This window comes from Habropoda laboriosa, unplaced genomic scaffold, assembly GCF_001263275.1.
Source record: "Habropoda laboriosa isolate 0110345459 unplaced genomic scaffold, ASM126327v1 scaffold258, whole genome shotgun sequence".
In the NCBI taxonomy this organism is placed as follows: Eukaryota; Metazoa; Arthropoda; class Insecta; order Hymenoptera; family Apidae; genus Habropoda; species Habropoda laboriosa.
This window is the reverse complement of record NW_017100395.1, coordinates 226,534-239,945: the sequence shown is the minus strand read 5'-3', so window position 1 is coordinate 239,945 and position 13,412 is coordinate 226,534. Positions and strand designations below refer to the sequence as shown.

The 13,412-nt window shown below is 36.0% G+C and overlaps 1 protein-coding gene across 1 annotated transcript in view; it reads left to right on the top strand.

The window, feature by feature from the left end:
- The window catches only part of LOC108575099 (sorting nexin-8-like), a 19,763-nt gene extending 8,523 nt beyond the window's left edge, over positions 1-11,240 (top strand). Inside the window, exons 3-9 of the mRNA XM_017937815.1 lie at positions 5,692-5,824; positions 8,004-8,197; positions 8,387-8,504; positions 8,866-9,325; positions 9,903-10,119; positions 10,575-10,763; positions 10,996-11,240. Coding sequence (XP_017793304.1) covers positions 5,692-5,824; positions 8,004-8,197; positions 8,387-8,504; positions 8,866-9,325; positions 9,903-10,119; positions 10,575-10,763; positions 10,996-11,082 — 1,398 coding nt within the window. The 3' untranslated portion in view covers positions 11,083-11,240. The remainder of the gene's footprint in view (positions 1-5,691; positions 5,825-8,003; positions 8,198-8,386; positions 8,505-8,865; positions 9,326-9,902; positions 10,120-10,574; positions 10,764-10,995) is intronic.
- Positions 11,241-13,412: the final 2,172 nt, after the last annotated feature.

Genomic DNA, 13,412 nt, shown 5'->3' with positions numbered 1-13,412 from the left:
GTAATTAGCGGGAGTTTTGATGTTCAAAGTTTAAAAAGGTTAGATGGAGAGTTTTAATTGAGCACAATATATCTGCGCCCGTATTTCCTCTTCCTGTTTACTGTTACACTCTTCTCTCCGTGTTCTAATTTTCTGAATTTTTCTTGTCTGTTGTATCACTGTTATGAATATAATGTTTGGACGTATTTAACGTTATTTGCGGTTAAAATGAAAATTAAACGTGTTTTTAATAGAGAGAATACAAGTAGATTTATTTACTCCCTTGTAAATTTCACGTTTTCTTTTCTTTTCCGTCGAGATCCTCGATACTCTGAATTTCATATTTCTTTTTTAATCTTCATTCATCGTTTCTTATAATAGCCATGTTTTTCACCTGTGTTCATTAATTCTTATTAGTTTCCTCTCTTGCTCAAATCGAATTCCCTCATAAATAAATGATTAATCCATTAGTTCAAAGTCTCCTACGGAGAACCTCTTCGCCGAGTGCAGGCGCACTGGGGCAACCGTTATGAATATTGAAATATCGTTTCTAAGAAAAACACAGAGTGCGTACATTTGCATGAAAGAAACTTGCGTAACTCTACACAACTTATAATCAATTATCGACGTTAACAAATAGGCACTCCATGCTTCGAATTCTTGCGTTCACCCCATTTCTCACAAATTCCCGCCAAATGTAATCACTCACTGGAAAAATATGCAATTTCCCAAAATTTCACTCCATCTTACAGTATTTCCTCGAAAAATATTTCATCAAAATGATCGCTTTAAGCTGTCGAAAGATCGAAGTTTATTCGTGCGAAGCGAGTGCACTCGATGCGTCGAACGGGCAGAGAGAAATAGAAAAACGCCCGTATTGTCGGTTCACGAGCAATCCTATTTCAGCGGGAGAATTCCTTCACGCGATTCATATGCAACCAGCAAAAGGAGAGAGAAAGAGAGACGAAGAGGGATTATTGAAACTGAAAAGACGCGCTCTCGTAACGAGCAAACTCTCAGCTTTCGCGGCGATTGTTCTCCAGCCGGGTTCACACGAACAAGGAACTTATTTTCACCGTTGCTTCCTCCCTCGTTGAACTTGATCAACGATTAAGGTTTAATAATGCTCGTGAAACCGATGAGAAAACAAGGGCCCAACGCTTTCGAACAGTGAGAACAAGCACCGGAACACCCCATTCTTTCCATGCACTTCTGTGTTTGCCCATATTTAACGTTCGGCTGCATTCGCTTTTCCCCTTTTTCCATTCTTCCGCTTTTGTTTAGCGATACGCTCGCACACGCCTCCTTTTTGCATCCCTTTCCGATTATCTTATTAACGTGTAGAGTTCTCATCTTCTACTCTGTGTACTTCTTCACATTTGCTTCGTGTTCTGTAGCATTTTTTTATCGAGGTTAGTAATTCCCTTTTGTTTACATTGGGGTATTTCAATTTTGTAGCAGGGGTTGGTGTCTTTTAAATAATTTACGGTATTTTTTTGCTGCGGTGTCTGGATATTTTTGGCGTTGAACTTGAAGTCTTCTGCACATGTAGAGTGCCACGGTTTATCGATATTGCGTGGTTGTAGAGATTACAGGAATATGAGCTCGTTTTCTTAATTAGGTGTTCATGATATTGCTTCTTTCGCAGCGGTATCTGCGTTTTCATTGCCAGCAATGCCTCGGTCGGAGGAGAGATTATGTTCGCCATTCAGTATAATTCATGTTTCGTTGATAATTACGTATTTTTTCTATCTCTTTGCTCGACTATTTTTATGCCAAACATTCTTAGAATATTTCATATTGAATTTTCGAATTTGTAGTACTGTCTTTTGGATTATTTTCAACATATTTCTGCGTCTCTCCCTTCTCTGCTCTTCGATCCATCGATTCGTTTCTTCTTTTCGATTGACAATCGTCATCCTCGCGTCTGGACAACTTATTTATCCGATTTTGCCCACCAACATGACAAATGTAACTTCGCGTCTCTTCGACGCATCAAGTTGTCACGATCATGCTGAAGGAAGAACAATTGTAACCAGGTCGATGTGTGAGAAGAGCTTGTTATTCCTGTAGAAACGAGTTTTATCGCATCCCGTTATTGTACATCGTGAAATTACATTTTGAATACATTTCATGTGAAAACTCGTTTTGTAAACAACCATTTATATTCCCGAGTCACTTATATTTTGAATACGAGATAGACTGTCCAAGAATCCGGTTAATTTGTATTCTTCTAAGAGGAATCAATTCCCGGAAGCGCTTTGGTATTTGAAACATTTCAGAAAGTGTGTCGTTATTTCGATTTTGGTCAACTGTGAAATTTCATACATCAAGTCGTCTCTTTTAAAAGAAATGCACTTTCTAAACAAGCAGTGTAACTACTGATAAACAAATTCTTGTTCCCAAATTATTCAAATATTGATCATAAAATTTCACAAATTTATCAGGATCGATTATTCCAATTTAACCTGCAAATCTATTCTTTTTTTATGGAAACCTAATTACATGAGAAAAATTGAATTTTAACGTCCCACTACGAATTGAAAAATGCTAACAAGATAACCCTACTACATTGCTAACATATATTTCTCAAAAATAAAAAATCTCAAATTTTTATACAATTTTTATATCTCTAACTTTATTAGTACAAAAGTAATCATAGAATGTAATAAAATTCCATTAAAAAATTACAAAACAACAGAAACGAGTGAAATTCTTTGTCACATGCTACACCATTCTTGAATCAACGCCGTGTCAACATCTCAGAGCCAGCTGTAACTCGTTTCAATTCGTCGATATTTCCCCAGAAAACCGTGGAAGAATTAACCTCACATACATATATCACTCTCGATCTCGCCTGTTCGCGTAAGCAACATTTTCTAATAGAAATGCTGTTGGCTGACGGTGTATAGAGCAGAATCTAGATGCGCGTAACGTGCTGTCTCGGCGTACTCTGCCAGATCGGTGAAAGACAGAGTAGAGCCGGTGGGAATAAAAGAAGGAGAGGCATAAACGACGGAGCAAGGTATAAAAATTCTCGGAATGCAGTTACTTTCATTTATGGCCTAATCCTTTGGACTCGTTCATGGTGTTAACCGAGGTTGCACCGTTAGTCGGGTGTCTCGCGTGGATTACATCGCGTTAAGCTCTTCTTAAAGATTCAATTTGGTCCTCTCCTTCTCTTTCACGTAAATCGTCTGCCTCAATTTAATTAACGTGATCAAGTAGAGAGTGACAGATTTGTCTGTTACAAGTACTGTTTGAATTCGATCGATTCTGCAGCGAGTATGAGAAAATGGTGATAAAAGCACTTGTTAATATCGATATGTACAAGTATTTGTAGAAATGACGATACAGAGAAGTAAATCATTGTCCTAATTATTCGATGAAGTTTTCTAATTTTACTAACAAAGAATGTTCGGTAAATCCGAAAATTTTTAAAAATTTGAAACTTCACAGAAATGTAGTTCAAGTGACGCTAATTATGTCTTTTTTGGTCTAATTACGTCTTAACTAATTTTTTGTTTTGGCAATGAAACGATCCTAAAGAGAAGTGAATGCACCATCTTAAAGAAATTGGGAGTTTTACAACACTGAGATGGTAAAGAAGTTTCGAAAAATATTAATTTTTTCTAAATTTACCTTCGTCACTCTTAATTTTTCAAAATTTCCCCAAAATCCACATCGTTCTTTATTTTTTTCTAAATTTACCTCCATCGTTCTTAATTTTTCAATATTTCCCCAAAGTCCCCATCGTTCTTTATTTTTTCTCAAAATTTACCCCCATAATTCTCCGTTTTCTTCAAAATTTACCCCTGCCATTCTTAATTTTTTGAAAAGAATAAAACATTTCCCATCTTTAAAATTCTCAATTTAACAAATGATCTCAGAACTGTCTCATGAAATGCATAATTTGAGTTGTTTTGAAAAATTACACGTACATATTTAGGTACCGTAAAAATTTGTCACCATCGAAACGAAGAATAAAAAAATGTGTACAGGAATGCAAATAAATCTTGAAGTATGAAATAACTTTCCCCCTCCCTTCTTCCACGGACACTTGTTCAAATGACAGGTAGCGTCTGTGGTGGTAACTTTCCAAGTGTTGTTTGATTTAGATAACAAGCAACAAAGGGGGGAATTATTTTGTACAACCCTGAACTTTTACAGACCTCGCCGCGTCGAGAAAGTCACCGTCCGTATTGGAATAAGGCTGCTAATATTCTTCCCTCTTTCCCACAGTTTTCCTCGTAAACCTGTTTCACAATTTTCCCGCGTGCCTTTTGCGCAACCGTGATATTTTCTACCTGTAGCCGTGCCTTTCGTCGCTTTGAATTGCGTTTATCGTGTTATTTTCAATCGAGCACCGACTCCATTCAAAAGAGTGAACATTAAAAAACATTTCATACGATAATTCGTGATTTTTAACGAGTCTTCAATACTCCAATGGTTCGTCAATTTTAACGATTCAAGGTTCCTTTTTTTTTTTTGTTATCAGTAGCTGACTTTTGTGTAATTGAAGTGCAAATATTGAGAATTACTTAGTATGCATTCCAAACCTACTCCAACTGTTCTTTTATAAAATTTATCTTTTTTGAGAAAAACATTTTTCTCTGAAAGGTTTCCTTCTGATGGTAAAAGACTTTTTCAACTTTTGAGTAACCAAAAGTAAAAGTTTAAGTAAACTTCGAAGTTTGAAGATTTTTCGAGTAAACTGGCTCGATTATTTCTGAATTCTGAGGTGTAATAAGCCGCTTTTATCGCATGCTCGCGAATTATGCAAAAGAAAGGACAAAACACACGGATAATTAGCAAATTGAAACGTGAGGGATAAGATTCAGCGATTAGGAGATTCGCTGTCGTTAAAGCTGAACCTTGAATTTCGTGTTGAAAAGACGTTATTGCCTTTTGTATCGTATTGATCACGAAGGAAATAGTCCATGTGGAACTTTCCTGGAACTTCGGATAACAGAACGATTACCGAATGGATAGGAGTTCCGTAAATAATTCTCTCTTTTAATTGCGATAAAAATGCTCGAGTCCGTTATGAAAATTTCCATGAAGAATAGTGATAGTAATTCTAACTGACGTGTTATAAATGATTTCAAATTCTCACCCATCGTTATCTACCACGCGTAATTAAATAACTGCGGTAATTCGAAGTGTAATTTCTAACAGATCTGTCGCATGTCAATTTATTAATCATCATGTATTACACTTTAACGTAATCCATAAATTTCAGTTATCAATCATTCTTTTTACACAATTATCCTCTTCATCGCAATCTCACTATCCTTCCAAATAGAAACAACTCTATTGTTCCATTGTTACACACAGAGTTGTTTATTTTTTTCAATAAATTTCGCATAATATGAGAAGATTAAGTAGAAAAAATGATCTCTCCTTTCTTTTCTTTTCCTTTCCTACCAAAGTGTTTCATTTTTATATCGTACCTTTTCTCCGAGTTCGACGACGAAAGAAGATCCTTTCGATCCTTCGTTGTTAATGGAAAAATTAGTTAGACGAAAATTTTTGACAACTTTTCAATGAACTTCGAAACGAAAGTTAAATGAACTTAACGGCCAACTTACGGCTAACTGATAATTCAAAATCTGAAAGACACTCACATCGTGCTGGAAGCTAATACTCTGGCTAAAATTGTTAACAAACCAGCAGAAGATATGAATCAATTTGCTTTCCTTATTTTCTCAGATATGGGAGTTAGTGGACAGCAAGACGGGTTACCTAACCAGAAGTGGATTGTACAAGGGCCTTGCTCTAGTCGCGTTCGCTCAGCAAGCGAAGCATCCGAGCGACAAACTTCTGGAGAATTCTGAATCTCAAGGTTTGTTTTACTATTCATTTCACAGACTCCGGTATTTCTCGTCCAACGAAAAGAATCGCCTCTTTATCTCTCTGCGTCTTATCACACCGTGCACATTTCTCTAAACTTGTTTCTATACACCGAGGAAATAATGAAAAAAAGTAAATAAATAAAATTGATCATTTTCGGCACATCAAATTGGAGAAAAATGTGAACCTCGAGGGGTTAATCGAGGTGTAAGCACACTTTCAGCACCGCATACTCGATAGATGACCGAGTGTCACTGTAATTGACTCATTATCATACAAGTGTTTCGATAACGTTCAAGCACATCACGGATGTGAACCTCGAGGGGTTAATCGAGGTGTAAGCACACTTTCAGCACCGCATACTCGATAGATGTCACTGTAATTGACTCATTATCATACAAGTGTTTCGATAACGTTCAAGCACATCACGACTAACATCCTTACGAAGGGAATCGGTTTTTAATCAGTACCTGCTTTTTCTTATCGTCGGAAAGACGAGAGTTTATCACGGTCGAAGGAGGTTCACCGGAAGCGCACCGTTCTTCCAACAATCTTTCCCACCGTGACTCTGGTTTACGGTGAAAAGTAATTAAACATAGAGGAAAATCGTTTGTAAAATAGTATGTTTATGTAAGAGGTGAATTGCAAATTCCGTCTAACTAATTTCTTTTGCTTTCCATCTGAATAATTCATTAGATACAATGCTTTGTTTCGTTCAATTACAGTTCAACGTGCTTTCTTTATTACCTAACAATAGGTAGGCAGTATGATAATTAAATTGTCAGAGACTATGAAAGGAATTGTTCGTAATTTTCATTTCGACAAATTCACACTATCTGCTCGGATTACAGATGAAACGATATTATCGTTACATAGGATTAAAGCTGTGCTATTTATCATGTAATTTGCACAAACTCTTCACAGCATAATTGATAGTTCACGTCACATGCATTCTGTATATTTACTTTTGATGTTTTTGCTGGTGATTAATCTCGAGACGAGAAATTAAGTAAACTTTACGATGAAACGTATCAATTAGGGGAAGGTGAACTAAACTTTCTCGTGAAATTATTAATAAATAAAATTACAGCTTCAAGTTTATTTACGTATGCAGACTTTTTAATATCAATTTACTTAGGAAAATTTTAGGTTCGTCGAATTTTCGAATTCTCTGCATCGAGATATATTTTTGTCATTTAGAAATACCGAACAATTGCCTGTTAAAAACCTATTCGAGCGTACCTCGAATTTCCTTGAAATTTACAGCGCAATATTATCCCAAATTTATCAATGTTAATTAATTTTATTTCATTTTAATAAGTTACAAGAATTTGAAAAATACACTAACACTGTAAAATTCATATTATCATCGAATCTTTCTTATTTCACTGTTACTCTCACTCCAGCGTAACGTGTAGTAACTGTCTGACAAAAAAAAAAAATTGCAAATCAAGCTTTTTTCATACGTTTTCTTTGTCAATCATTCTGCGCTGTATTTCGTTAAATTAACGTGGCAAGAAGTGAAATCGCGAAAATAGCCGGCAAGAGTGAGCTACAACTCCGGTATTACCGTACACACGCAACAAAGTAACGTAGGTCAGGAAAGCCTTTTGGAGTATCGAGGTTGCGGCTACGACGATTATCTTTCACGTCGGAGGAACAGCGCTAAAAGAAGTTGCTCGTGGCTTCACGAATTAGCTGCACGCGATTTACTCATACCGCAGATTTTATAATACACCTCTTCTTTTGCAAATCGTTTATAATGTAAAACGAATAAACAAAGGGATAAAAGATGAAAATAACCATCTGCGGTCGTATATCTGCTTTCACCCAGCAAACCATTCATATCACACGATGGAGAAATATAAAGTGTAATTTTTATATGTAAAATCAATCCACATATTGTCGCGTTAAACAATATTTAAAGTTGAGAGAAAAAACTGATAAATCTTCTATTTATAATTCTGCATTATATCGTATGAGTGTTCGTTCAAGGAAAATTAATTTTGCCCAGCTATGTCTGAGCTAAATACGAGCATAAAGTGTTAAGTATCTTCTGACTGGCATTTCAGAGGCTTGTAAATTACAGTCTTCTTGCTGCTGCTTTATTTCGCTTTGTTCGCTGTTCTTCAGGTTCTTTTCTTCTGCAATTTGTTTGTCCTTTTTAATAGAATTACCTGTTCCTGTACTGGGCGACCTCTCCGAGGTAACGCTTTTGGCGCAAAGGTTGCACAAAGGTAACAATCCAGCCAAGTTGAATCTTACTTACTCGGATATATGCAATCTAGACACGATAGAAGTGAATTTGGTGCCTGAGAAAAAAGGGATTTTCTTGAAGCACGTGGAGTACCAAGTGACCAGCAAGGTATTTCCCCCTTATTTTCATTTTGTCGAACAGTATTGTCAGTATAACATAATTGTGTAAAACAGAAACTTTAAAGTGTATACTACTGAACTTAAATATGTAGCTCAACTACTCACTAGGTGATGCCTAACAATAAGCTATAGACTACAACTTACAGAATGGTGCATTGAAAACAGTTTTTACTTCCAGAGATTCGATTCCGTCGTTTACAGACGTTACAACGATTTCGTATCGTTGCACGAGCTTCTCTTGGCAAGATTTCCGTACAGGTTGATACCCAAGTTACCACCGAAAAAGATCGTAGGAGGTAAAGTCCCGAATTATCGAAAACTTATTTAATTAAGTGCAAATATACCCATTTCTATCTTTTTCCATTCGTCACAATCTTTTATCAGAAATGCTATATAACCCACGAGGGAACGTCCTGAAGCGATAATCACCGATTCTGATGAAACTTTAGTACGTGATCGATTAAAAAGAAAAGTGTCAAATATTACAAATTTCATCAAATATAAATAAAATTATTATTGACATATTGTAAAAAATAGGTACCGTTGCTCATATCCCTAATTATTTACTCGCCTGTTAGCTATTCTTTAAATATTAAAGGGTCTAACAACACTGCACCGATTTAGTATCTATCGCTAATCACAATGTTCCATTTACAGCGGACTCTCAATTTCTGGAAGAAAGAAGACGATCTCTTCTGAGATTCCTCACGGTGATCGCCCGTCATCCGGTGGTGAGCATGGACCACATCGTGCAGTTTTTCTTCAACTACACCGGCGAGGAAACGCAACACAAGATTCGCGAAGTATTCAGGCGAGTACCTGACGAATTCGCTACCTCAGAGCTGTCGTCGAGGGCGAAGGAACTGGTACCGCCAGAGACGTTGACAGAATTCGCAAACAGTCGCGATCAAATCAGAGTGATACTCCTCGGAATCTCTAGATTGAAAAATATCGCTGATTGTCTAGCAATCAGATCGCACAGCTATGCCGTGGATATGGCAGAATTGGGCACGCAATTAAGCAATCTGGCGTCGGAACCTCATGTTACCACTGCTTGGGCAACAGGTGGTTCCACCATTTGGCAAGAGATGAAAAAGGGTTTCCATATCATTTCGAAGTAAGCTTTGTGACTGATTTAACACTTATTGTCAAATTGACGCGTCAACGAAACCGCACATTTTCTTTAAAAAACAACTTAATTTATTTAAAAACGACATATTCTACGCTGCTAACTTATAAATCAAACTATGTGATATTATATATTTGTATAAAATTTGTAATAAGCATAAGTGGTAGGAGAGAAATGTAAGTTTCCTTGTGAAATTCGAAATGCGTCAAAATGGCGCGTCCCGTAAACCTAGCAGATTGATCTTATATATTATTAGATTATATATCAACGGTAAAACCTTCATTTACGAACACTTCCTTTAAACGCATTTAAATTGATTTATTAGGTGTAGAAATGAACTCTTTTCGGCTGGATTCACAAAATTAATTCAAAGCCACCATGTTTGAAATTACATCGACGAGTGATCTGTTCTAATTTTTTTTGTAATAAAACCTTTATCGTACCCAAAAGTCGGAAAGAATTCATTTCTGCACCTAATAATTAGCAAATTGAACAACAGCGGGTCAACATAAAGCGGTTCTCTATTCTTCCAAAGAAATTCTAATTTACATTTAACAATTTCCAGAGAATTCAATCTACTCTCAACGAGAGCCCGTCAACAGGCGGTCAGGGAGGAGACGATGGTATGTGAGAGGCTGAATCTCCTCCTGGACGTGCTAGTGGCGCACAGAATCCTGTGCGAGAGGCACGAGCGCGGAGTAAGCGCCGATCATCAGCGTGCATTGTCTACGATGCTATCTTTAAAGAAGCGGCAAATGCAAGGAGTGATTCGCGGGACTGATGTAAGTAAATCCTGCGAAACGGTCGAGCAACGGGCGATGATTTACAGGCTTAAGAAAGGTATATTTATCCGGTGACTTAACTCGATTCATTGTTACCGTGTCTGCCGGTCATTACGTGATTATTCGGAAATTGCTCAAGGTCTTTTATGTTAATGCGAGAGGGAAAATGTGATAATATATAATCTCGAGCTTGTATCGTCTTACATAATCCATTCCAATTGAAAACAGGCTGTGCGTGCAGCTGACGCCTTTTTTAAAAAGCTTCCCTCCGCCTTTCAATATCGCGTTCATCGCGTTTCCATCAAAATCCTTCCAACCTGTGATTACTTCTCGCTTTCAGAAAAATCTTCACATTGATAGCAACAAGTAATAATAACGAGAAACTAAGTTTAGGGAATGAAAGGAAATACATTTCACAGGCTATTTTATCGCGACAGATTTTTCTTCCTTCACAGAGTGATACAGTTGAGTACCTGGAGAACAAAATGGTCGCTCAAGAATCGGTGATTGCTAATGTCGAGTTACGAAATTGTTTCTCATTGCACTGTTTACACATGGAGACGCAACTTGTTCACGCGCATTTAGAGATACTTGCCACGGTTCTTCAGAGTCTGGTGAATGTCCAAATTCGCGGCCATTCTGAGGTAAGCTTTCTTCATTCTTAACAGAAAATTCAAAGTATCGCGATAATCACTGTCATATTTTGTGTTAACAAAAAAAAAAACACTGAGAATTTGGTAAGTGTAACGTACGAATCCTTTAAAGAGAAAAGAAGAAGAAGAAGATAAATGATTTTATGTAAAGATGAAAATCATCGAAATAGGTTTTCCTCTTTTATCGGTCCTTCAAATATTTAACATTTCGAATGATCTATAGCTCGCCGAAGTGTGGAAGTTGATAGAGCCAACGATCATGAAGTGTTTACCAGAAAAATCGACCAGCGGATCGAACGGAATTTCATAACGAGAAGAACGCTTCGTTTTATAACAGAAATTTTTGTGCTATGCATGTTTAGTATTCAATTTTGACAAGTGATGTGCAAGGTAAGTCTCATTGTTACAAAGTGGTTGTTAAAAAAAAAAAAAAGAGAGATTCGCGAGATAATTTTAACGTACCATTGTAAGATGCCCATATTGAATTTACGTGATTAAGAGACAATTGAGCATATCTGATTGATATATCGATAACAATAAATGCAACTAATTTAAAAAAAAAGCAAAACTTGGGTGCAATACATAATTACATACGGTAAAGTATATATAAACAGAGAATGTTGTATATGCTGCTATATTTTCAATATATACAATTCGGGAACTTTTCAAAAACATTCCTTGTTGTGTACTTAATATATTTTATGAGCTGATCGATACTCGTAAATTAAACGTATAATACTGTATATACGATAAGTTACGCTTTCTTTTGTAAAGTTTCATAATTAGATACAAACGTCTGTATAAAACTACTAAACAATTGTAAATAATTTGTTTACCGAAATATTGATTTTTTTATGTGAGTTAGAAGTCTGACGAGTGTGAACGTAGTTCCCATACGCCACGTTGATCGTGGATACTCGGAATATTTTGCACATTTGTATACAATATTCGCCTTTATATAATGGTAACGAAATATATTGTTATTGTGTAACCATATCCATTTATTCCTACATTCCCACTCAATTACGAGTTTGTTCAATTTCATTCTTCACTGAATTATAATCGATACAGTCGTAAAATTTTGTCGGAACATTGTAAACAAAAAATCGCAAAGCACTTTGTTACATTTTACACAAACCAACGTAAAACAAACTGCGAAAAAATAAGAAAAGAATTCCTAAAAGATATTCGACTCCACTGTCTACTATATTTACGTACTTACGTGTCTGTCCCGCCAATTACTTCCGCCGTGGTCACTAATAACCTTAGAAGGTGCATGTGACTTTACAATTAAAAGAAACAAAAAAAAAAAAAGAAAATTGCGATTTGAAAAATCTACCGGTTCCTGAAGCATCGTGTGAAAAGCGAATTACAAGCAAAAGCAAAAGATCTTTTTAGTAATAATTTTATAAAAATGATGTTACGCGTATTATATTGAAACAAAATAATTAAACACAAAATTAAAGGATCGCTAAATCTTGATCGATAAATTGTCGATATTTGAACTGCTGTAACATCGTGAAAAAAAATCGTACAACAGTCTACCTGGGCTCATTTTAAAGGGTAAAGCCTCTAATTTAACATCCCTGGATTTTTTTCAAACACCCTTTTATATTGTAAAACGGAGCGGAAAACTAAAGTTGCTTTCTTCTGTTTCAAATTTTATAAATTCAAACGACTCTACGGAGTTTGAAAAAGCTTTTTCGAGATTCGTTTTAAAATGAGGGAAGTCTCCCCTTTACAACGCCCCCTAAAAAGTTGGTGTACGATTTTTTGTCGTCGTTTTATCGCACTCTAAATGAAAAGTGTGCCGCCGGCATTAGAGTTACCCAAGGTACACCACGAGGAGGTTGCACGGTCGGACTTGTACCTCAAGTGTCTTTAGTGTGTGTTTAGTGCGTATGTAATGTGTGTTTAGTACGTGTATAGTGTGTTTAGAAACGAGCATTACTCCTTCGTTGCCTTATCACTTCTTGGGGCATCCCTCTAGAGTTAATGCGGCGATGCATCAACATGCACGAACGATGCCAAGAAGTGATAATGCAACGAAGGGGTAATACTCGTTTCTAAACAACTTTTCATCTAAAGCGGGATAAAACAGTAAGAAAAAATCATACATCAATTTTGTAGAGAAAAGACAACTTTAGTTCTCCACTCCGTTTTATGCTGTAAAAGCGTGTTTGAAAAAATTCAGTTCAAGAATGTGAAAGTAGAGGCTTCACCCTTTAAAATGAGCCCAGGTAGACTGTTGTACGATTTTTTTTCATCAAGTTACAGCAGTTCGTATATCGACAATTTTTCGGTCAAAATTTAGCGATCCGTTGATTTTGCGGAGTAGTGTATAATGAAAAACTTTAAGATATAGCTTATCTGTAGTATTTTTAAAATATAATTTCTATAGATTATGACATGTAATGTACATATTCACACATATGTTCAATATCATTAACGTTATAACTTTGCAGAAATAAAGTTTAAAAAATTGTGGGTGATATTGGAATGGTTTAAAACAATAAAAAAATATGAATTGCTTCTTTTACAATGCATCTTTTATTATCAACTAATAGAAATTTTGTATAATAATGTAAACATTCATAGGTGTACAATTTAATTTGTAGGTTTTTTTTTTAATAAAAATGT